This window comes from Dinoponera quadriceps, unplaced genomic scaffold (assembly GCF_001313825.1).
Source record: "Dinoponera quadriceps isolate SergipeBrazil2010 unplaced genomic scaffold, ASM131382v1 scaffold3061, whole genome shotgun sequence".
In the NCBI taxonomy this organism is placed as follows: domain Eukaryota; kingdom Metazoa; phylum Arthropoda; class Insecta; order Hymenoptera; family Formicidae; genus Dinoponera; species Dinoponera quadriceps.
In genome coordinates this window covers 124345-149837 of record NW_014557306.1, presented here as the reverse complement: position 1 = coordinate 149837, position 25493 = coordinate 124345, and the positions used below count along the sequence as shown (strand labels likewise).

The window sequence follows — 25493 nt, the reverse complement described above, 5'->3', positions numbered from 1 at the left end:
CATCCGGAGGACAAATCGACGATCGACTATCGTGATTGCCGTACAGACAGCGTACATTTTTGGCACAATAATCGGCAGAGAGTCGTTTTATTGCGTGATCACGATAGTCGATCGTCGATTTGTCCTCCGGATGCACCAAAGTCCCCCCTCCCCCCCCCACAAGACGATATATCGCTCATTACGCAGTGTACGTCGTATATATGTATGTATATATATATAAAATCACTCATAACGTAGTGTTGTATATATATATATATATATATATATATATATATATATGTAAATGTGTATATATATATATATATATATGTGTGTGTGTGTGTGTGTGTGTATATATATATATATATATGTAAGTTTTTTGGTCACTACTGAGAGACTGTGTATATTTCGGATCGATGCGAAGAGAGTAATCGCCGATCTCGCTCATGTTGTCACAATCCCCGTTTTCTACCTCTATATTACATCGCCTTAAGTTTAATCTTCGTTCTCGATTCTCCGGTGTTAAGTGTGCAAATAATGAGCCTCCATTCATTGGATTTAGTAATAACGATATCACGATGGGAGGAGAGGGAAGGGGGAGAAAGGGAAAGGCGAAAATCGGCCGTTATTATCGCATCGATCTAATTAGGTACGTGCGCGGGTGCGCGCGTAAAGATAATATGACGCCGCCCTAAAGGCGGCCGATTGAAGATCCTCAGAGATGCGTGCTCTAAAAGTAATATTATGAAACGCGTTTATTAAGTAGCTATTCGTCTGTCGGATCGATCGATTAAATATTGATGCGAAACCTCCTCTTTTACGTTTACCTAGAGAATAGACCATACGAGTTTAGCAAGAATGCACCTTCTTCATGTAATTTGTATGCATGATTGAGAGAGAGGTATGCTTTAGGACCGGTGGCTCTTTAACGGACATTTCACAATTTAACCGAGGTAAGGATAAGACGTAGGTCTACAATGGGCAGTAAGAGTATGCGTATAAAAGGTAAGAGATTAACCAATCATAATCGATTATTCTTCTTGCATTCGAACATGATTGGTCAATTTCTTATTCCTACTTCTTATAAACGTACTCCTACTGCCCATTGTAGACTGTATTTAAGTTATTTGCGGAATTGGGAGAGTTACCTTTTGAAAATAACTCATTGTTGGTTAGCCATTGAAACGTGTAACACATTATCGTCATCGCTATCGTTATCATTACCGAGAAGTAACGAGTCTCCGAACAACATATATGTCTAGAAAACGTCTCAAAGATGTCCCTTAGACGTTTTATTATCTGAAAGACGTTTTTACGACATCTTAACGTTATCAGGGAAATTATTACAATTTCCGTGAACTTTTCTCAGCATAATTTTTGGAAATTTTTCCCTGTTCTTTTTTAACACATTATCGCCTCATTTCCGTTGTGACGTCTAATAACTGCCATCATCTTTACACATGCATGAAAATCGCGATAGTTATCTTCTATGTACAAAATAACAGTGAAATTAACAGTTATACTCGTTGTCGTTACTCGACAAATATTTAATTAAATCGCTTATTAAGAAGTGAAACGCGTTACGAGTGTAACGTGTTACTTCCCAAACCCGCTCATTCGTTCTCTCCTCGACCCTCTGAATCGAGTATTTCCCGGATGTTTCGTCTATGACGTCTCACGTAGATCCGTGTGTGTCCGCATGTATACACATGGCTGTCTAACGCATCTTTCGTACGTACGTTGAACAGTCACGTTTACGCAGATTAAGTATATGTCTTACTGGCACATGTGCGGCGCGCGGGTATACACTAAACTCACACACACGCAAGTTTCTCATCTTGACACACAATCTTCTTTCGTTTTTTAAAGTTTTAATACTCGGTCGCGCTTAACGTTAGAGGAAGAATGCTTGCTCTCGCTCTCTCTCTCTCTCTCTCTCTCTCTCTCTCTCTCTCTCTCTCTCTCTTTCTTTCGTTCTCTCTATCTATCTTTTCGTTTAATGCCATGATAAAATGCAACGATCACATGTCTCCTAATATAAGGGACCATTTTGTGTGTGTGTGTGTGTGTGTGTGTGTGTGTGTGTTGTGTGAGTGTGTGTAATGTCAATGTGTTACACGGTCTGAGATGGTAGATAAGCGGTAAAAAAATTCACAAGATGTCTCAAAATCCGTGTTATTGTTTTCTATCTCTCGCGCGTTCCTTCTCGAAGAATCGCGAATCCCTACGGGTTATTTAATACATACTTCTTTCACCCTTCACTACCTATACCTACACGTAAATCTATACTTTTTACATACGTATGTACAAGCGTTTTGTTTATCGTTATATAAAAAGACAAATACACACATCGTCGACACAAGATTAATCGTAAAACTGCACCGAGCCCGAGAACGCTCGCGTCCTGAAGAATGTGCGTTCTCATCGCGACAGGAGAATACCGTCCGAATATCCCGCGACGCGAGGAATTTCAGTATTGAACCAATCTTCGACAAGTGACTGCGCGACTTTCCGTAAGTTTATACGTTCACGGCGATTATCAAGTGATCTTCGTTGGGTCGAGTCCCCGTCGTGGAATACCTATTAACCCGTTCCAAGAAAAGAGTTACGTCGAGTTATGCTGCAATACTGAAAGCTGAGATCGATTTACGCACATTTTTTTACCGGCGTAACAGCCCTAACGTGTCGTACAACTAGCCTGTTGAAATTTTCTTAATAGCACGCATATTAGTTAAATTCTTTATTAATCGCTCGAAGACGCAGGAATGATGTGTCAAAATGACAACTGCAACAGTTTTACCTTCAAAAACAATTGTTCTTTCTAGCTGAACTGGCCGCATTAGTTCAAGAAATTACGCACACTGAAGCGTGAAAATCTCATATGTATGCACCTTTCATACGCTTCAATGTGTATGTAAATTTTCTGAATTAGTAGCCAACTGAGTTAAAAAAAAACATTATATGTATGTGTAATTGGAAAATATTAGTAATTATACTACATGATAACGCTATTATGCCGGTTTGTGCACAGTGGTGGGCCAAAACGGTTTAGTCACACTGAAGTTGGAGGCGACGGTCATTGGACTGCACTGCGCCTAAGCCGTTTCGCTCCCCGCCGTACAACTTCTGCAATCGAAACGACGAAGATCGAGACCGATAGCACGCAACGGAACCGGACTATCCGCTAGAGCGTCCCGCTTCGTCACACCTAATTAATTCCAGTTCGGTAAAAGGAGAATCATTAGCTGCACCAATATGGTAACAGATGCGAGAGAGCTGCCATTGATACCCGTACTAATATTTCATCTGTGTCTCTTAGGGTTTATGTCCACGATGCTAGATCTCGGATCAAGATCTAATACTTATGTTGGTGTATGCTTGAAAGGTACTAAAATGTTAGTAAATTTCCAGCAGTTTCTAGTAACTTTTATATCCGGCCAACAACTCGGCCTGACATCGTGGACGCAAACCTTTACAGACGGTAGAATGTGTCACCGTAGTAAAAACTGCGACGGGCGCACGTGTGAACAGTTCTACAAGTCAATCACAGTTTAAGGACACACATGTTGCACTGGGAACAAAAGAGAGCGCGAGTTGCGGAATGAACGTTACCGCATACTCTGTTCGAACGAAAGGGAACCACACGTGTACGACATTTTGATGTCACACGACTTCGAAAACGCGATCTTGGAAGACGCCTGTACTTTTTTTTTCCTAACCGACGCGTTAAGCCCATATCATATTAGCGATTGTCGATTGCGTCTGTACTTCTTGATCAATCAAATCGCCAGCGGCTCTTTTTCGATCCAAGGGACGATCGTAGGCGAGGGCGCAGATATGGACGCAATTAACAATTGCTAGTGTGATACTGGCATCACACTACTCGGATCGTCATTGCTGCTCAGAAAGGTGCTCAAATCACACTGCCGATTAAATTGACGATTATAAAATAGAATATTTTCTAGACAGCCCAGTCACTAATCTCAATCAGTGGCTGCTTTGCTCTGATTGGTTGATGAGTAATCGCCAACCGCGGTCCAATCCGCAATCGCTAGTGTGATTTGGCCTTAACATCCGATACGCAAAGATGAGACTGGTATGTGAGGCTCTACAATATCTAATCTCGCTGGAACGTGGTTCGCCTATTCTAGAAGTTTCTCGCTGTTAAAATGCACAGACAAATAATATATATACTGCAGTATTTACAAATGAATCCTCAAAGAATAGAACTTTTTGCCAACACCCACTCTCACTGACAACGCTAACGAATAATCGCTGATCCATTAATCGAATCAACGGAATGAGACGTTGCTCGCAAATGGAAGTATAGTTTCACCCCCTCCCCCCTTTAGTCTCAACGACTCGAGAGGGAGAGACTCGGTCGGGACGCGTTTACTGAAAAAATGCAAAATCGGTCTCGTCAAACGAAACGTATGAAGCGTGAATCGCGAAGAAGAACACGTATCCGATGACGATTAAGTCGAAATATATGGCCGTGCGCGTAGAAAACGCAACATCATATAAAACTAGACCATAAGATCTCTAATGCCACCTTATACAACAACAGATTAGTGCTGCCGTAGTACTGTAAAAACTCTCGGTACCCTGTCGCTAATGGTAAAACCGCACGGTATGTACACAGAGAAGAACACAGTGAGACCATCCTATGGCACGAAGACGTGAAGTACTGTTACTGTGTGCCATGTGTATCGGCTCTGCACGGCGCACGGAGGAAGAGGAGAAGACGATGCTGTCTCCGTGAGTGCGTAGTGGGGCTCGTCGATTCGCCGGCCGCTCGCTCCCGATCATCAAACGTCCACCACGTCGTTGTTGTTGTAGTTGAAATTTGAGTCGCGCAGGAATGACGTGCGACGGAGCTTAAAGCTGAGACGGCTCTCCTCAGCCATTCTCGGCACTTCCGTTACCACCTACGATCCGTCAGTGCGTATTTTAATCGTACGGTTCCATGGTTTTCTCACGGCTGAGACCTTGACGCGACAGCGTTGATGTGTTGCTTGTTAGAATTATCGCATATTGTTCGGCTTCACGCGGGACAAAGTAATCATAAAATAATATTTCGCTAAAAAAAGGCATGCGATTGCGGACTTTATGTCACGTAGGTGGCTGACCGTATGCTGTAGAAGCGGTCACGAAAAGGTTGAGGTATTTTTTTTTTCTTGGTGAGTTTTGCAACATATCTCATATCCAATAGGAAAATGTATTCCCTGAGAATTATTAATGAACAAATTCTCCTATTGGACGTGAAAAGCGTTCCAAAATTTATTAAAAAAAAAAAAGTGCTGCAACCTTATTATGACTGATCATATATGCACATATACACCATTTCCTAGAAGGAAAATTATACGATTTTTAATCTTATACGTAACCCATCAGATTGAAGACCGTACAAATAACTCTAATTATAATGAAAGTGTTATAATGACGTTAATATGTTATAATGAAAATGTTATAATGACATAATGAGTCTAATTATGACGGTTTTAATCTTACGTGTATAGATGTAAAGCTGAAAATTGCATAATTTTTGATCCAGGAAATGATGACAGCATATGACGACATGATATATATGACGCCGACTGTACAATGGAATGCAAAATGGTTTGGACGCAGTGGAATGCAAAACGATTTATACACAGTTAAATTCAGAGCATAGCCAATAATCCAATGAAAGAACTTACTTTTGACTAATTCGTTCTCTCTCATTGGACCGTTCGACTGCGCTCTGAACCTGGCTACGTCCAAACCGTTTTGCTTCCCGCTGGCACTATACGTAAAGAAAAGAGAAAAAAAATCAAAAAGATACCTTGGCGTCCGCTCGGTCGACAGAACGCTGAAGCAACGACCGCCATGCTGCAGGTGCGGTATGCTCTAAAATAATAGGTTCAGCGAGGTTCGTACATTCGAGGAGTCCACATGCATATTTCAGTGCTATACTAAAAAATAAAAATAACGGGGGGAGGCGGGCGGGGGAAAGGGCGTAATGAAGAGATGCGCGCTGATCGATGTATAAGAAGAGCGTGAAATCACGAACTGTGAGTAACACCACGAGTCGCTAGAAATGAACCATGCGATACGGGACAAACAAGCGCGCCCGGAGGACGAGGAGAACCAAGATCTCGGGGAAAAGCGGCGCTTACCGTTCTCCTTCCTGTCCGCCTTACTCTTGTTCAGGCTGGCCGCCAGTTCCCTCACCGATCTCTTCTCAACGCTGTTGTTACTCAACGAGCTCGCGGTGCTGCTCGCCGATAACGTCGGCGGCAAGGAGGCTGGACCGCTGACACCACTGTCGGTAGACTCGTCGAGAGCGTCGCCGGAATCCGGTGTGTTGCCGGCCGAGGTATTCGGGCTGGAGCCGTCGCTCAACAGACTGAATTCACCTGCAAGGAGCACGAACACGATGAAGTTCTTGTCTGTTTTTTCTACGGAATGAATTCTTCATCGTGNAGAGAGAGAGAGAGAGAGAGAGAGAGAGAGAGAGAGAGAGAGAGAGAGGCCGATTACAGATGTATGTAGATTATGTACACACACATATATATATATATATATATATATATAATGCATATTATTATTACAGGACAACGTTGAATATCGCGACTATTAAAGTTTTTATACATGGCCATTTTCAATAATTAATAACTCAAAATTTTGCCTGTTCTTTGCAAAATGGTAGGACTTTTTTCTTCATCTCTATCCGTTCCACATCCTCACCAAGCTTGTCCATGTTGATCTGGGATGCTCAGCATACACTCACAACATACACACGCTCGAAGATATTTCGATAATTCTCGATAATTTCGGAAACTAAACTTACCAGATTTCCGATCAGTAGTCATGCTCCACGGCCGCGGTTTAGGAGCTGTCGCCGGCGGGGTCGGCTTGTTCTTCAACAATGCGCCGTTGCTCTTCCCGTCGCTCGTAGACCCGCTGCTCTTCGCCAACGGCTTCAGCACCGGAGACTTAGCCGAGTCGGCGGTAGATATGCTCTTGACGCCGCCGCTGCCGTTTATGGGACTCCTCAGATCGTAGCCGGTGGAGCGTAGCTTCACAGACGACTTGTCCGTGGTGTCAGTGGTGGACTTTTTCATGACGCTCTTGCGGCTGTCCTGCTCCTTGGACAGCGTTAGCGACGTGTCTCTGTCCGACGTGCTCGCGAAGCTGTCGTCGATGTCGCGCGAGCCGCGCGGACTCATGCTGGAGACGTTCGTCAAGGTGCTGCGCTTAGAATCATCGCTCGCGTCGTTAAACGCGCCGCTGTTGCACATTTCCTTCGCGAAGGAGTCGCCTTTCGCGGTGGACCTCTCATGGGACTGGGCGCTGTCGGTGGTGTTGCGCCGGGCGAGCGGCGATGCGGTCAGCGGTGAGTCGCCCTGAGACCTTCTGCCGACCAGAGGTGAGAATTTTTCCAGATTGTCGCTGGACCGTGAACGCGGCGCTGGTTCTAAGAGCGTCTTCAGCATCGGCGAGTTGCAGCTGTGCTTCTTCTCCATGTCCGGCGGGATGCTCTTGTGGCTGGTCAACGACAGATTAGGACTGCCGTCTGTCGGGAAGGTGTGCAGAGAGCTGCGAATTGCAGATAAAAATTGACAACTTTATGAACTATATGAACTAAGGTGATTCAGTGACTGGATGGTAGCACTGGTATTTTTACTAAAATTTGAAGAAATGTGTTTGGAAATGTGCGAAAGATCACATCTTTCGTTGATTCTGTGTGCAGGAAGTAGAAAGAAACGAACCTGTCGTCACTCGTGGGTGATATCAAAGGCGTGGTCGGTGTGGTCGGTCGGAAGAACACGTCGAGACCTTCGCCTAGGGCGAGACCGTCGATCGGCTGATCCGGCCGTAACATCGGTCTCGTGGGTGCTCTCGTCTTCGTTCTGCGCGGCCTGGACTTGACGAGGTGCTGAAGTTGCTGACCTACGGTATTGGGCAATTCCGAGACGGAGTCCAGAGACTCTGTCAACGAGTGCTCAGTTTCCGAGATGGCTGTATAGCGACAACAGACTCATTACAACACGCTCGTGACAAACTCGCCGACGGAAGCTATAATTAATACGAACCTTCCGCTTGGCTTTTTGGCAGCGACGGCAAGAGATCCGGGATATCGTCGGCGGACAAACCCTCCACCGAATCCACCACGGATTTAGGTCTCAGTTTTCTTCCATGCAGACTCTTACGCTTATTCGATAGATGCGGCGTCGCCTGATTATCGAAATAAAGACATTGTAGATTCCACAAGACAGATCGTATTATAGTGACAGTGAATGAAAGGACATAATTATAAAACGTATTGCAATATCACATTCAACTGTAATTATACTTGTGTGTTTATATGTACTGTGTACACCTACCAGATTAAGGTAGTCCAACTTCTGGAAGGTGAGCGTGTAAAATGGAGGTAGCGATTCGATTAGAATGAAGATAATGATCTTAGAATGATTTAGCTTCTCGTTGCCGTCGATTTTTAACTCTAAATTGCTTCGTCTTTAACTTATACAGGGTGTCCCATTTTAATGGAAACAGTGGAAACTTTATTCTGATATTTTTCAGTAAATACGAAATATCTCATTAAGTACTTTACTTTTCGATAACATCATCTTAATACTTTTCTACAATATTTCTATAATATGAAAAAATCGATTACTGATATTTCAGTTATATAATCATTGCACATTGATGCATCTCGATGCATTTGAATAACGCGATTATTTTATTTCTCTATGTTTGCTTACACCAATCGATTCCACGTGTCGTTCTACATGCAAAAGTGTTAAGATTAAGATGATATTATCGAAAAGTGAATACTTTATGAAATATTTCATATCATGTACTAAAAAATATCAAAATAAAAAGTAAAATATCTCGAGAAGTATTCACTTTTTGATTATCTTATATCAGTATTTTGATACGCAGAATGAACAGGGAAATTGATTTATGTTAAAAAAAGAACTATATGATTCCATTAAAAAAATAAAGTTGACTTTGAAATGCACGTTGTAGCTCGGTGCCATCATTGGCATCACTGCTTTAAAGTAGAATAACTGATTGAAGATCTGCCAACAGCGAAATGTTCAAAGATTTGAGATGCTTACCATCGGCGACTGATCACTGACGCATTGGCCAATGGAATTTGCCAACGAGCATGTTTCAGGTGGACAATCTTCTTCAGAGACGAGACTGGCTCTGCCAGGAGGTAACGTCATAGATACACCGCTCGCGCTAGTCACACCGATCACGCTTCCACTGCTCATCGAGCCGGCACTGGGTCGTAGAACATCCGGTGTGCTGCTCCTCGTTCGACTATCATAATCTCCGATCTGGAATATTTCATTATATTACCATATTGTGTAGTTTGAAACTTATAATCGGGTTATATCAGGTTTCCTTTCGTTATTTATTAAATGTTGATTAGTAAATTTTTCTATTAGAATCAGAAAATTCGACGGCTTGAATATAAAACCGAGAGTTTAAAACTTACCAGAGTTTTATAGCTTCTCGATAATGATTCGATTACTTCATCCGTAATTCTATCGGATATATGTGCTGCGACTGCTAAATTAAGCTCGCTAATTGAAATAAAAAAAGAATAGATTAAAATCATTGAAAGTGGGTCAATAAATGGACATCGACATTATTACAGTGTACTTACTTGACTCTATTAACGATATCTGCGCCAGCTTGTTCGGTAACGGTGGTATGTATGAATTCATTATTGATTTGGTTCTTCTCTTTGCATGTGTTACGAAGATCATCCTGCACCGCGATCGGCTCACTCTCATCGCCTCTGATCACTGTTTGCGAGAGTATAGTAGGACACTGTTCATTCACGCACTTCAGCATCGCGTCCAAAGAATCCTGCATCAATCATTGTTAAAACTACATTATTCCAAATCAAACTAACCTTGTATAAAAATATAATGGCTACTTTGGATGTAGTTTACAATTTATAATCTAATGGGAAAATAATCGAAAATATAAATATAGTAATGCTAATAGTAATGATTATTATATAATTTTAAGGCATTTTTAAAGCACATACCTGTAGATATACCGTCACGACTTTGTGAATTTCATTTGCCATATCGTGTAACTTCAGCTCGATCGGGTTATTTTCGTCCCGTCTTTGCAGTACCTCGTGTAATCTTGGCAATAACTGAAAAATGTAAGGTTCAAATGAGATGTTCTAATAAAACTGTAATCTAACTGTAGTAAGTTTAACAGTTTCAAAATCTAGTAAGTTTCTAGTAAGTTCTAGAAGTTCCATCAAGTCCCAGCATGATAATACCTTATCTTCAGCGGGATAATACGATACAAAAATGAGCCTAGAAGAATCAAGTAAAAAATTCTTCGAATTTCTTCGTCCTGCACCTGTTTGGAATTATCCGCGTCCTGTATAAGTCCGGTCGCGTAATTGATGTCGTTATTAGCGTCGCAGCTCTCAGCAGCCAAAGCCTTGATGGTGTCCTGCGTCTGCACGACGAGCCTGTCGACCATCTGTTGCGTGGAGCTCAAGAGAAATCCTTGCTGCAATCTGAACGCCTGCCCATGGCTGTACTTGCACGGCGTTACGTTCCTCTGTAGCAGGTCCTGTATCTTCTTGGCCAGTTGCTCCGTCTTCTCTGCGGAAGTCTTCATGCAAGGCTGTAGATCGTAGATCGGGAACGGCATGTGCCGCACGCTGCAGTTTCTGCAAGAGTGGATCTTGGTAAATACACACGGCGCATTCCTTCCGTTATACGACGACGCAATACACACTTCTCCAGAGCGTGGACGATGTCCGCATAGCCCTGCAACGTGATGTTGTTCTTGTCGTATATGATGGTCCGCAGGTGATTGTTAATCTGCAACGCTTTCGCCAGCAACCTCGCGCCAGGATCGCCTATCTGGTTGCCGCTGATGTCGAGGGTGTGCAGGCACGTGTTGCTGCCGAGAGCGTTGATCAGATTATAGAGGTCGCCCTTCAGCCGGGAATCGGGCAGGTGCAACGCTTGGAGCACGCAGTCGTCCTCCTGAAGCATCTGCACCAGAGCGTCCATCACCACGGCTATGTGCTTGCTCTTCATACTGGCGGTATTGCGGCCCATATACAGCTGCTTTATCGATTTGTTTTTACCCACGGCCGTCACGACTTGCGCCAAATCCACGTCCATATCTGCAGGAGAGCACACGCGTGACGGACGGCAAATAGCGAGATCGACTCTTGCAGATGAATGACCGGCTTAGGTCTGATCCTTATAGCTGCGATAAATTACAATGTCCAAATTTAACGTGAAGTAGATAGTAGTAGTATATATATACAATGCGTGCTTTCGATTTAGCCTTAGGAGGATCTCTACATTCACCCGCGTTAAAGAACATAGTCGTTTACGCCAATTTTTACAGTATTGTAAGTTGCGTTATTTTTACGTTGAAAATGTGGTCCAAACAGTATCGAAACGTCTGTTGTAAATACATAATTTACCAAAAAGAGAATTAGTATTTGGTTCCTTTGCGTACTTATTTATTTCTTGCGCTGTACTCATATGGGTCTATCCAATTTTATCTTTGTTTTTTCAATCAAAGAACCTAATTTATTTATATATAGAAAATAGAAAGATTACGAGATCATTCAAAAAGTGGAGCTTTAAAGAACAGACCTTTTATTCGTTTCAACACACGCAACATTACGCACTGCTGTCCGATATATCCAACGACGCTATGCATCGAACCCCATGAATGCACGACTCCAGAACGTGGGCGCCCATGGAGCCCAAATTGTTCCCGCTCATGTCGAGCTCTAGGCCAACTGTGCTTTCGTTGCACGCCAGGCCGAGTAGCAGGTGCTTCAGCGCCTCCAACGGTAGTTTGCAAGAGGATATATTTAAGTACTTCAACGAGAGGGTAGCCGTGAAGAATTGCTTAAAACTCGGAGGTATCTCTTTGGTCTTCTTGCTCGAAAAGGAATTCCGGGCAACGTTTAAGTGGACTAGATTAGTTGCACAACCCCGTAGCAATGCACCGAATAACTAAATCGAGGATGATCGCAAAGGAGAACGAAGGTGATTAAGTGTCGAATATTTTGGCTTAGGGATGTTGTGATACTACTGACATAATACTGGTGTCGATATTATTCTTTCAGTACCGGATATTTTTGTGTTGATATATTCTTTCGATATTCGCGACTTAACACATCCTTTTTAAGATTTTTAGATCAAACTATAGAAAGTTTACTACAGAAGGTAGAAGTATCTTTATACTATAGTAAGATTATACATGAAAGTACGGAACCTTCATAAAAGTAGCTTGCAAGACAGATATTTCCTTGATGTTTATATTTCCTCTAATTTAAAATTTTTTTAAGTTTCGACACCAGTATCGATATCGATATTTTTGTTCTGATACTAGTATCACCAATTATATCGATATTATTGACTAAATAGCCGTTTCAATATTAGTATCAATATTTTCATGGTATTGCAACATCTCTACTTCGGATAGGACGCTCGGAACGGGAAAAATACTTACGCATTCTAAGGTAGTGTCCGTACCGCTAAGGTCCAGGTGCGTTAGACTGTTAGGTTGCGCCAAGAAATTGCACAGATTCTGCAATTGGAAGATACAGGTTAGTGTTTTCATCGCGATTGCGGATTGCCGAGTAACTCCGGTACTCATCGAGATCGCACAGACGGCTGATTCTCCTCCATAGAACTACTTACATTGATGTCATCTTTCAACGTGTTCTCCGAGAAATTCAGATATCGCAAGCTAGTCGGCATGCTCCTGTTCAAGCTTAATGCATGCGCTATCTGGCCCACACCCTTGCCGGTTAATCCACAATGGGCCAGGTTCAACTTCTGCAAACCCTTAGGTAGTTTGCCGATAGGACCGCTCAGATGCGTGCCACCTTGAAAATATATCGCACACCTTTAGCAGCGCGCGGCGGACGTTCGAAATTGCGCTCGGAAAGTATTTACTCTCGATTACAGATCACGAGCCGGATCACGGAGTTTTATGTGTTAATGTATTTACAAGGGTCAAACATCCGGGGTACTATATCATTGTAACTAAAAGAAAAGCAATGGGAGTAAGAACCGAAAATCAACAGATAAAAGTGCATATTTAAGGGTAAACTAGATGTAAGAGAGAGAGAGAGAGAGAGAGAGAGAGAGAGAGAGAGAGAAAGAAAAGAGAGAGCGAAAGAGGCCGTATATATCGAGTAGATTAGTGGTATAATTACTAGGGATAATAAAGATACGTGGTTATTGGCACACCTTGCATTAACTTGGCTATTATCCCACACAAGCTAGAGGCTCCTACAAAAAATATAAAGAAAATTCGTTCAGGATACTTTCGAAATTAATAATCGGCAAAGTGTTGGAAAATGGAGAGATGTCTCTTAATGGGTACACACACGCGCACGAACACTCGCACTTGGATATACACATACATACACACACGCGCACGTGTACAGTGTGATGAATGAAGATACTCGAGATGCAGAAGCGATACGATATAAATCACTGTGAAGTATCGATTAACATGTACCTTTGTCCTCAATCGTATTGTGCGACAGATCTATCGTTTGCAGCATCGTGTTAGCATTAGAAATTAAGGCCAACGACAGCTTGTGAGCGAAATCCCTTAAAACCGAATATATTCGTAAATTATGAGTGCGCATTTTAAATAGACTCATCCTCTTTGCGGCGAAGCGTACGCGACCCGTTCGTCGAGTCATTACCATTTGATCCCGAGATTGTCCAGATATAGTTCCTGAATGGACAAGGATCTCCGCATTACGTGCAGTAATCGCTCCAAAGGCTCGTGGCTCAACTTGAGGTGGGACGCCCTCAGTTTCGTGAACCATGTGTTGTACTCTAGAGCCGAGATGATCGGCACCAGGTCCTTCTGATCCAAATGATCGAAGTCTCTCAGATTCAGCTCCCTCGTGTCGTGCGACAGGTATATCGTATCGACGTCCTGAAATACGTGTCTCTCTGAGCTAGATTTTTGCGGCGAGTAATCCCCGCTGTGCCGATAGCGAACTGGCGCGAGCAATCCCATTCATTCTCACCCAAGCCACCTCCTCCCTATACGGCACGCCGTGTAGGTCGCACATGCACGCATACTGAGTGGAGAAACCGCCGCACGGACCCGTGTGTCTCGTGGCTTCTGTGCTCCTGGCCAACTCACTGCCTCGTATACTTTGCAATCTGCTAGCTGGTATTACTTCTATCTTTCGTATAATGTAACTGGAAAAAAGACGTGAAGATAATGTGATACGTGTGTGATCAGCGACGTCCGTAGAAGCACTTTGGGGTGTTGTGACACTACTGATATAATCCTGGTATCAATATTTTTTTCTTTAAATAGCGAGTATTTATATAATGATATTTTTCCAATATTCCATATCAGTACTATTTTATTTCGATATCTTTTAGATATCTTTTTTTAATTTTTTATTCAGTCAACTTCCAAGATATCACGTATTTTTGCTCCATGAAAATTAATTACACGCAAGTAATATTTTTAATCCATCTGTTCTCATTTCTATTATGTTGATTTTACGATTACTTATTGTTGAAATAAAAGGAAAGCATCCGGATATTTTTACAAGCGTACGAAGCCGATCACGAGTGTCATTTTGTGCATATATTATTTCATTTCCACGTATTAATTGTTGGTATGCGATTTTTCATTTCTGACGTCGTCAAATAAGGACAGTCATGGCGAAGACTGGAGCCTTAAGACATACTTTTTAAGGTTTCTAAATCACAAACCGTAGAAAGTGCAATGCAGAAGGTAAAAGTATCTTTATACTATAATAAAATTATTATGCGTAGACGTATGAAACACTTATAAAAGTAGCTTGCAAAACAAACATTTTCCCGATGTTTATATTTCTTCCAAGTTTTTTCAAGTTTCGACACCAGTATCTGTAACGATATTTTTCCTCTCCTTATGTTATATTTAAAAAGGTGATAAGTCCGCACATCTTCAGTAACATAAAGATCAAACATTAGTGAAGAATCTCTATAATTAATCCGCACGAAAATTTGAATTTATATACTTCACTGATAAGACCCATGACTCGTTATTATAGCCTGTTGTAATTTATTGATCGATGTTTTCTGATACTGAATATTACTACTGACATCAATATTCTTGATCAGATACCCGTTTTCAATTAGTATCGATATTTTCACAACTTGATATCACAACATCCTTAATAATACTCGATCATAAACGAAATGGAACATACTTTAGCGGCACCGTGGGAAAGATATTTCGAATTGCCGTGTGTAAGGCCTCTATCATGGCGTCTACTTCCGTGGTATCCCCGCCTACACTGGTCGTAGTGAAATTGTAATACCGTTCTCCGACAGTCAAACATAGCTGATTCGCTCGTTTGGACTCTATGGCTGTTATCTCTAAATAATGAAAATGGCAGTCGATCTGTGGAGAAATTTAAACAACAGGTCGTTAATCGATCGTTAAGAAAATGAAAGAACCACTAAGATAAGTTGATTGGCTTACCCTTGTGGGTACTTTGGCCGATAGAAGAAAGAGGCGACATGGTGAGAATACCTTGATAAGAGAAAAACCAGTTTGGTTTAACGTGGCATATACAATAATGAAAATACAAAATACAATAACTGTTGCTAAGAAGATTAAAAAAAAGAAAATCTACTTACGAGAACACGATTTTCCTGTTTATCCTGCTTGGTTTCTAGTTTCACCACGTTTTTCAACAGTATCTTCACATGCTTGCCAAGTAGCGCTTTCACCGATTCTGCAAGCAATGAATAATTCACGCGGCTGTACACGTATGACCGTTCGCATTAATAATGTCCAGCGCGCTCATATTCGTGAGGATAACGTCATAACACATGATTCATCGATTCCTCCCTATTATTCCGTACAAAATCAAGCAGCTGAACCATACTATTGACCGTGTAAACAAGAAGATGCGTTTCTCAAAACCGGCCGGATCGCACGTCGCGGTGGAGAACACGCTGGACGAATTGATCGCCGCGAAAAATTCACGTTTCTCGCACTTTTGCGAATTTGTCAAGACACGACGATGCACGGCCGATTAATCACACAACGCGAAAGCAAGAGCGAAACGCATGCGATGCGAGAAACCAAAAGGTACTACACGACGAGAGACACGAATATCATCTCGGATTGACGAATTGACAACTTGGCCAATCTGCACGAAAGAACGTAAACACTTTGCTCCAAATGAGAACCACAAACCGTTCAGATCTTTCGTGAGCTGCGAACGAGTTGACATTTTGCTAGCTGAAGTCTTCCATTGAAGTCCGCCGTTCCATTTAAAGGGAGGCTGTCGTTTCTCGCGCGTCGCCGTTCAGAATCTGTCCGGCGTGAATTAAAGTTTTGTCGCCGCCGGGACAAAGGGCGATGTCACGATAAGACGAGGCAGTGCAGTAGCAGCCATGTTGGCACCTGTCTACTATTGGCCCGCGATAGTCACCAGCGATGATTCAGTGGCGATGGCACGCAACGATGCCTACGCAATAATGTGTAGATATCGCAAGTCTGTTCTCTTCGTCCGCATTCCCTGTACTTCCTGCACTTTCCGCCTGACGTCGGAGTGCGAGGCGAGTGTGCGCGCTGTAACGAGAGCGAGGAGAGAGAAGCAAAGAGATGTGTAGGAGAGTTCAAAACAAACGACGATTTGCGAATACGTCGAATAACGACATATTTTTCATTAGAATTTTCTCGATCAGGGCTATGTTTGGGAACTCTACCTTGAGGGTGGAGCAGGGTGAGTGGTGGTGGAGATAGGGTAGAAATACCAGGACAGAAAACATTGCATAGATGCTCAGCAAATCACAAAAATTGTTTGTATATGCAAAGTAAAACCTTATATAATTCTAATTTTTCAATCCTAATTTTTTTTGCATTAAAGCGTATGTAACTAATTGCTCTATTATTTATCTTTATGCCTACACCTTGTATATGTAATTTGACAACTGTCAGATCACTTACTGCACATGATCGTCAATTCACAGGTTCGCTTCGTCATAAATTTTGTGTTTCGAAATATGAGAAGCAAAAACTGTTGCAACCGTTCTGTGACCATGTGTATGACATTCGTTAACAAATATGTAAAAAGTATCAAATTTTCTCTTTAAAACGTCTGTATCACATTTTTTAATCAAATAATTTTTTGCTCTGAAAACTCAACTGAAAGACGAAAGTTTGAAAATGATTGGTCGTCATTTTTCGTTTAACTCGAAAAATGTTTACAAAAATGAACGATAACATTAATTTAGCTAATGTGGTTAAAAACTAGAGACTTCAAGCTTTAAAGTGCTTTTTGAACGACTTCGATAACATTATTATTGCGTAAAGTACAGCCTGTTGAATTTCGCCTTTGTTTCATTAGAATGGAGAGTATGTCTGTCCAACCCTTGAATCATACTACTTAAGAAATAGAAGTACGCCTGACACTATCGTTTAGTTACATCACGAACTCATTAGTTACATGACTATCTCATTTTCTTTTTATTGAAGATATAAAGAGTGTACAAAAAAGTGTACAAGATCTTAGAATCTATTGCCTATTCGACCTATGAGTGTAGTAGAATTACAGTTAGTGGGAAGGTTTACATATTTCTGGTGTACAAACGATTTTTTGTAATTCTGTAATACATTTGAGTGAGTGAATAAGGAGTACAGTATTCGCTGGGAAGCAGGTAAAGTTTTTTCGATGAAACAAAGATGAATTAAAGAGTAGAATAAATGCAGGAACGCTTCCGCTGGATGGATGCCGAGTGTCCTATCTGTCTCTTTCTAGTTGAGCGCTGTGATTGGTTGTTACAATGAGCCGCCAAGACGACCACGCGACGTCAGGAGGGGAGAAAGCAGACTAAAATTTCGTTTTGTAAATATGCGTGCACATGTGTGTAGAATTAAAATTCGTTAAATATTCGAACGTTAACAAAATAATAATTGGACGCGATTTGTTTAAAAATGAGGCATTGTTTGAAATGCAAGGCGGAGTCTTATCCTGGATGTAACCGCAGTTTTCACTCGTAAGAAAGTACAAATACGTAACCTCAAATAATTATATGTTATTTTTTCCTACATTTAAAAAAATATCTAAATGTTGTAGGCTACCGAAGGATGTAGATATAGGCGTAAATGGTTGAATATACTTCAACTACCTTTGTATTTTGAAGTGAAAAAAGCATATATTTGCAGTGATCATTTTAGCAATGACAGTTTCTTTGAATTGGATGGAGAAAAATGTATAGCTATATCGTCGTTGGCGCGGCAGCGAATCCCAGCGCGTGACTAGAAAGAGACAGATAGGACACTCGGCATCCATCTCTCTCTTTGCCTCTATCACTTCCACTTACAGGTAGCATATATCCCTTGTTCCCTCTATTCTTATATCTCTATGGTTTCTCGTTAAGTATAGTGGCGGCTCGTAGCGGAGAGTCTAGAACTAAATTACAGAAATAACGGGTCTAATAATTTCATAGATCTGTTATTTTTAATTGTGTAATAATCTAAAACTTTATCGCTCATTGGCTCTTACCTATTCTTTTGATAATTAGTCGTAATTGGTCAATTTGATTATTGTCTACGTTTAAAAGTACCAAATATGATAGTCACGAGATAAGATATAAAACAAGAGATAATAAACATAGAATGACGTCAGAGTGTTGATATCATGTCCTCTAATGCATCTAATGATTATGCAATGATATACTTTATATTGCCGGGTGTACAGCGGCGTGGTAGGTGGTGGCGAGGCAGATACACCGCCAGCAGTCGTACGACACTCAGCGGTAATTATATTTTCAGTTGTTACATTCTCTTCTTTTGTATGTGATATATGCAATAGTATAAGTTTTTTTAATTCTGCTTTATCATGTGATCGCAATATTAGTGTTATATTTGTTTCTATAAGGAATTGTGCGTTTTCCATTCGGCCATTTTATTCTTCATCATCAGCTAAAAATGACAAATTACGTATTTAAGATATATATTCTTTCGTGTATATTAATATATTCGTCTACATCCTCGTGCAATCTCGAATGTGTAGATAAAATGTTACTTTTTTTTAAATATATTTCCTCCGATGCTTTTTAAACATACGATACGAAACAAACTTCAGTGTGACTAGAAGGAAGATAGCTAACAATATAAATGTACTTAATGTGCAGAAACATAAGATAAATATATGGAAAGAACAAACTTAAAAATGTCTTGTGTAAAATGAACAGCGACGATTGTCATCAGCATTCTACACACAAAATGATTTTTGTTTTTTTCTTGAGAGAAAATATAATTAGCTATTAGACGCATTGCCTATTCAATTTAACCTTTAGAGGGCCGGAAAGCCAATATATTGGCGCTACCCATGATCGATATTTAGTGTATGGTCAATCCATGATATAAGATACCTTTTTTACCACTTTACTAAGGCGGATATGTCCTCTCAAATCCCGGCCCTCTAAAGGTTAAGAGGAGTTATTTTTTAGGCAATTTGTTTCTTGTTCCATCTTTTGGAAGTTTCAAGAATCAAAGTTATTATGTCTGTCTTGAAAGAGATAAGCAGAGATAAGCAGAGATAAGCAGAGATAAGATATACTTCAACATAATGCATAATGCATGACGTGAAGTGAAGTCAAGGCTATATTTACCAACAGTTTAGTTTGCAAGTGTTGAAAGTTTCCTATGTTGACATTGAATTATTCCTGTAGATTTAAAAGAATAATCCAATCTCAGCTCAGAAAACTTCCAACAATTGCAAATTAAACGTTTTGCTGAACGTGGCCAATACTTTATTTTCACCATACTTTATTTCCATCATGAGGATAGAAACATAGAACTCTGATTGGTTTGTTATGTTATGCTGATGCATGCATAAATGCATCATGTCCAATTATATGCTTCCCATTATAGAAGGAAATGTAGATAAGTAGGAGAAAAAGGAAAATGATATATAGTAAAAAATTAGTATTGGCTATCAGATCTCTATGTCTGATAAACTTCAACTTGTCATTATTATTCCCCCGTTATCATTTATACTATTTCAGTCTTGAATAACTTTCTAAAGTATTCACTGATTATATTAAAAGTAGAGTGAATATTGTCGTACTATAACTTGCTATAAAAATCGTCTGATTTATTAAAAATATTCAGTTAACTTTTCAGATTATCATCTTGAGCCAATCTGATACTCTCTTCATCGCCATGGCAAGTTTAAAAACGATAATCAGAGGAGGTCAAATGTGTCTGAAGAGGTGTTACGCAACTGGCTCACAGTTAGTTGAAGTAACACGAGACAGTGACACAGGTGATAGTTATTGCTATTCTTCACACACATATTCTTAAGATATAACTCTGTCGAGTTTTATTTTAATAAATTCTCTCAATTATTTAACAGGAATCGATATTATATCTATGGCAAGGGCACCAGTTAACAGTTTAAATACAGAGCTACTAAACTCACTGAAAGCATCTCTATTGGAAGCGAAGAACTCACGTAGCAAAGGTGTCATATTGACGTCGTCCTTGCCAACTATATTTTCAGCGGGAATAGATCTCATGGAGATGTATAACGCTGATAAAAATAAACTCGCTACCTATTGGCAGGCGTTGCAAGATGCTTGGCTGACCCTATATACTATGGAGGTTCCAACAGTTGCTGCAATCAATGTACAAATTCTCAAACATATTCCTACTCGTGTACCCGTGTGACACAGATACATTACTCTATCATTTTGCACAGGGTGCCAGTCCTGCCGGAGGTTGTCTGCTTGCAATATCTACTGAGTACAGAGTTTTCGTTCAAGGCAAACATTCTATTGGACTGAACGAAACGCAATTAGGTCTCGTCGCCCCGAAATGGTTCAGAGATCTGTATATCTCGTTGTTGGGCTACCGAAAAGCCGAGCTTGCGCTATTAAAGTATGTAAGATTAAAGAATATGCGTGATATACGATAAATTGCGATAAGGCACTTCAAATAGATAATTCTCATATTCACAGAGGGTCACAATTTAAAGTCGAGAAGGCATTGGAAATCGGTCTCGTGGACGAACTAGCTAAAGACAAAGCGGACGCTATTGAAAAGAGCAAAGATTACATATTATCTTTTGAGAATATACCAAGTAAGTATGAGCTTCATTATTGTGTGTCTCACATATCGTTATACTTGTATACTAATCAAACGTTATTGTATGAAAGAACTTGGCAGGACTCAGACCAAGTTAGCTATGCGAGAGAACCTAATCGAGTGGTTTAAAAAAAATAAAGAGGCTGATACTGAAGTCTTCGTAAATCTGATACAATTGCCAGAGATACAGAATGGCCTTAAACGTTACATCGAGTTTTTAAAACAGAAGCAACAATAATTACTTCGGTGAGGGAAGATATTCAGATTTTATATTCTTATATTAGATTTTGTATTCTTGAATAGTGCCTTTGTATGCAGATTTTCATGGTTTTACATAAATATATATTTTGACTTTGTTACTTGAAACTTACGTTTCTGTTATGAATTTTATCCCGTGTCCGCGTGTGCGTAGCCGGAATGTTGTACGTTGATCATCAGTTTTACAACATAGCGACGTCATCCAGTTCAATGTCTGTTATATTTAATTGCTGCGGTACACTGAGCGTATTAAATTCTTCTTCTTGCGATCTGAAGAAATGCGATATTTCCAATATATGCTGGCGACACCGTTTGGTTTCATTCCTATTCATGAAAAAAAAAAAAAGATCGTGTTTCAGTGAAATCATTAAGCCTTCTCATATCTTGATTTTGTACATTAGTAAACATAGACGTAGCCAGGATTTCAGTCAAGAGGGGAGAATAAAAAATTTATTTGCACACGAAATTTGTCAGCATAAACTCATTAGCATATTTATATTAACCTTTATTTTTAAACTATTTTTAACCTATTATTTATATTAAAGCCAGTCTTCGCGGATATTCAGTAAATTTTTTTAATCTTTTCGCTGATAGTACTTAAATTGCACAATGGGATAAAAATGTGCAGCAAATAACTAATAAGTCAGTCGTGACGAACATATATGTGCAAAACATTGAAGTCGCTGAAACTGAGAAACTGCTATTAACCCTTTGCGGACGACGACTTTTTCGGCCGGGTGAGATAGCAGGACGAGGCGATTTTCGCAGATGTGTCGAGTGTCTTTACATGAAGCTTTCCGTTTAGCCGAATTTCGTCAGAATTGGAGGTTGATCTTGATGTGTCATTTCACGCTTCGTAGAAAGAACATCAACAGCTAAGGAATCTTTCCAAGAACCAATAATGCGTTCCTATTGATTGGAGGTAACGTAATCTACATAAACACCAACTGTCGCCTCTCACTCGCCATTCGTCCTGTCGCGCGAAACGCCGTGGCGACCGAGAGTCGCCTCTCGTCCGCAAAGGGTTAAAATTGATAAATTCAAATGACTGATCTATTTATAACGACCAACAGGATGAAAAAGATGGAAGAACAAAAAATTATTTATTTCTTTTACTCAATCAATAGTTTTTTTGCAAAATGTAATTTTTTTGCAGATTGTAATGTATCGAGATAGTTTAAACCGGAATATCAGCTATATTTCTTCACTTTTATGATTTTTACAATTGTTTCTCTTTGTCAAAATTTAAAAGTAAGCCATTTAAAAACGCCCCCCCCCTTCCTCTCTTGACTACGCCTATGTTATCAAGTCATACAATAAAGGTGAGGTCCATTGTGTGGAAAAAAACAGTATCAAGTTATATGATTTTAAAATATTCACCACTTACGTTATCAATTGACCGATATATTCTTTGAGCCAATCATCGAGCCGATTGATCATGCGTCGTTCCCGCTTATCTATAATCTGAATCGATAGATCAGTGAGTTGCTCTAATCGTCCTGAACAATTTCCAAGTTATTTATAATATATTCACCTGCAAATGTATATCATGCGACGTGGCAAGAGTAAACGCCAAAGTGTCCTTATCGCCGCACTGATTTATCAGGTGAACCGGTACGCTCGCATCCTCGCAAAAACCACTTATGTGACGTAGAACTGCCATATTCAAGGAATCGTTATATTCAGCTTCTGCGTCTCGCAAACGTGAGAAGATTAAACGAGCAGCTTCCAAGAACGAGTTTACTATATCTGTCATGTTCGTCTTGAAGACTTTGTTTAGCTCCTTTTTTTATTAAAATTAAAAAAATTCTAAATTTAAATTTAAAAAGAAAAAATTAAACTGTTAATTTAACTCGCGATATTTTTCGTAGAATGAATTAATATACGCGCTTACTTCCAATTGTTTGTGTAACACGAGTTCTTTGGACATTAGCCGATTTCGTGTGTTTTGTAACAGATAATTGAATTCGTTGAATAATCGCTTTGTTTTCTCAGCGATTTCGCCAGCCGCATCGCCCTCCGCTTCTATCAGAGCTTCCACTGCATCCTTTATATCCGCAAATATCACTATCTTCCTCTCAAGCATTTCATCCACAATTCTTATATATAAGATTTAAAATAACATAAGTTAAAATAAATACCACAGAGTTTTAAATGCCACGTAAATTAAAATAAACGTGGACCGCAGGTCCACATTAAATTCTGATATTTCATCCTTTACTTTCTCGATTCGTCTTGCATATTCTCCTCGCTTTCGTTAACAGCAACCTCAAACGGTAGTATTACTTCGGTTCTCTTCTTATGTTCTTGCAAACCCAGCTCGCATAATTCGTTGCATATCGCGGAAAAGGATTCTCTGTATTTCTCAAATATCTCCTGCGTTTCTTTAGTTATCCTATTGAGAACCTTGCCATCTAACGCGACATAATACAATTAGATGAGTTATATATTCATACACGATAATATTTTATTTTATCTGCTCCAACTGTGCTTATAATTATGTTATTGTATATACAAGGTGCTGCGAAAATTGTTCAATATGCAACGTCTATCGGATGGAACGAGATGAGCTTTATTACATTCGAATCATCTTGCGCTGTTCAATAGATGTTGCGTATTGTAAAACTTTCGTAGCAGTATTGTAGTAGCAGTAGTAGCGTATTGTAAAACTTTCGTTCCTATGTAAAATAACCACAAATTACAAGTAAAATAAGACATGCATGATACCCTTGTCAGAAACAAACATTTCCTGGAAAAGATAATCTTTGTCGAGATACTCCACGTACGACGCGGTTAACAACCTGAGCTTCTCCTCGAATTCTTGTTGCAACGTGATTTCCGCTTGCTTCTTCGCCTTTATCTCCTCGAGATTACAAATTACTCGGCTGCATAGATGATTGAGCATTACTTTCTTGCAACGCGAAATGCCTGTGTATCTAGAAAAATCGTCCCGACTTCGAAGAGACAATAATTACTAGTGTTTTTCTATGGCGGACTGTCGCGCATCCTCAGGTATCATCCTGTATTGATAATAAAGCAGCTGCGGTATAAACGCGAACACATAATCCGTGTATCCGTCGATTTCGGCGCAAGGATTTTCGCACATGTTTAAGCTCCGTAGAGCCTTGAAATCGCGCAAGTATGCAACCTACGGCGATAAAATATCACGATAAACGAAGAAATAAAAAACGGAAGTAAGAAGAGATGAGAAACACCGGTTGTATGTATGTACGTACATGCTCCCAGTTGGCGATTTTATTTTTGCCGATGTTCAAGATAGTCAGTTTGCTCAAATTATCTATACCCTGTACAACGGTGATTTCGTTACTGAACAAAAGCAGAATCTCCAGCTGTGCGAGATTATTTAGATTCTCCATAACTTTGATGTGGTTGAACGAGAGATCCAGTTCGCGCAGATGAACAAGTTCGTCCAGATTCTTGATTCGTTCGATAATATTGTGAGACAGCGTCAATTTCACCAAACCTTTCAGCACCCAGAGGAAATCGATGTTCAGGATATCTATGGAGTAATAATAATCATGAAGTAAAATATTAAAGTAAGCAGTAATAATTATGAAATCTTACATTTATATAAATCGTATATATACAGAATAAATAATTTTAATGCACCAATTATTACAGTTGTATTTTATCCTAGGAAGAGGAGATGTTTCATAATGAAAATAAATACTAAGGAAACACAATGCTTTTGCATATTGCTTGCAATAATTATATCTATATCAGGATCATTAATATTTATAAGTTATATTGCTTGCATTGCAACGTGAATAAATTCCTTTTTTTATATTTATGCAAGCCGACGATATCTTTATATAATTATGTAACTTACTAAGGAATTCGATACGTATTTCCTTCAGCTTGTCCAACTCAATTCCATCCTGCAAAAACAATCTTCCGGCTTCTCCCTTTGGTCCCTGATCGATTGCTAGAGAAATGAGTATACTTTGCGTTATCACGCCAGGTTCCAGCGCGGCTTCAAACGACATTTCATTTTTGTACATTCTATTAATCTCGCTTTGGAATTTTTAATTGTAAAAAAGAAATTATAAATGCACGGACGTGTGCAAAGGTATACATGT

The 25493-nt window shown here is 40.0% G+C and overlaps 3 protein-coding genes across 10 annotated transcripts; 1 reads left to right on the top strand and 2 right to left on the bottom strand.

The window, feature by feature from the left end:
* Nucleotides 1-291: 291 nt before the first annotated feature.
* On the bottom strand, nt 292-16474 carry LOC106749027 (leucine-rich repeat-containing protein 16A-like). Of its 5 annotated transcripts, none has more exons than XM_014628056.1 (24): nt 16234-16474; nt 15669-15766; nt 15511-15561; nt 15236-15429; nt 14048-14225; nt 13715-13953; nt 13522-13616; nt 13248-13289; nt 12693-12880; nt 12502-12579; nt 11669-12002; nt 10753-11149; nt 10366-10684; nt 10037-10150; nt 9647-9852; nt 9476-9563; nt 9090-9314; nt 8349-8369; nt 8058-8199; nt 7734-7983; nt 6812-7560; nt 6138-6377; nt 5804-5868; nt 292-4907 (listed from the first exon to the last, which is right to left on the bottom strand). In XM_014628056.1, the coding sequence occupies exons 1-24, from the start codon at nt 16268-16270 to the stop codon at nt 4788-4790; spliced, it is 4470 nt and encodes a 1489-aa protein (XP_014483542.1). In that variant the 5' UTR covers nt 16271-16474; the 3' UTR covers nt 292-4787. The 5 variants fall into 5 exon arrangements, with proteins under 5 accessions (XP_014483542.1, XP_014483543.1, XP_014483544.1 ...); XM_014628059.1 differs by lacking the exon at nt 292-4907 and adding an exon at nt 4914-5326; XM_014628057.1 differs by lacking the exon at nt 8349-8369.
* A 1100-nt stretch (nt 16475-17574) lies between these two features.
* On the top strand, nt 17575-21505 carry LOC106749037 (enoyl-CoA delta isomerase 1, mitochondrial-like). Of its 4 annotated transcripts, none has more exons than XM_014628080.1 (7): nt 17575-17699; nt 18743-18800; nt 20173-20314; nt 20405-20676; nt 20750-20928; nt 21009-21130; nt 21207-21505. In XM_014628080.1, exons 3-7 carry the CDS (start codon nt 20212-20214, stop codon nt 21371-21373), a joined length of 843 nt encoding a protein of 280 aa, XP_014483566.1. In that variant the 5' UTR covers nt 17575-17699; nt 18743-18800; nt 20173-20211; the 3' UTR covers nt 21374-21505. The 4 variants fall into 4 exon arrangements, with proteins under 4 accessions (XP_014483566.1, XP_014483567.1, XP_014483564.1 ...); XM_014628081.1 differs by having other exon boundaries at nt 20161-20314; XM_014628078.1 differs by lacking the exon at nt 17575-17699 and having other exon boundaries at nt 18719-18800.
* Nucleotides 21506-21549: 44 nt separating this feature from the next.
* LOC106749036 (leucine-rich repeat-containing protein 48-like) lies at nt 21550-25461 on the bottom strand. Its single transcript, XM_014628077.1, has 9 exons — nt 25244-25461; nt 24630-24913; nt 24369-24541; nt 24121-24278; nt 23615-23807; nt 23288-23492; nt 22928-23176; nt 22781-22857; nt 21550-21717 (listed from the first exon to the last, which is right to left on the bottom strand). Exons 1-9 carry the CDS (start codon nt 25413-25415, stop codon nt 21576-21578), a joined length of 1653 nt encoding a protein of 550 aa, XP_014483563.1. The 5' UTR covers nt 25416-25461; the 3' UTR covers nt 21550-21575.
* Between the last annotated feature and the right edge of the window lie 32 nt (nt 25462-25493).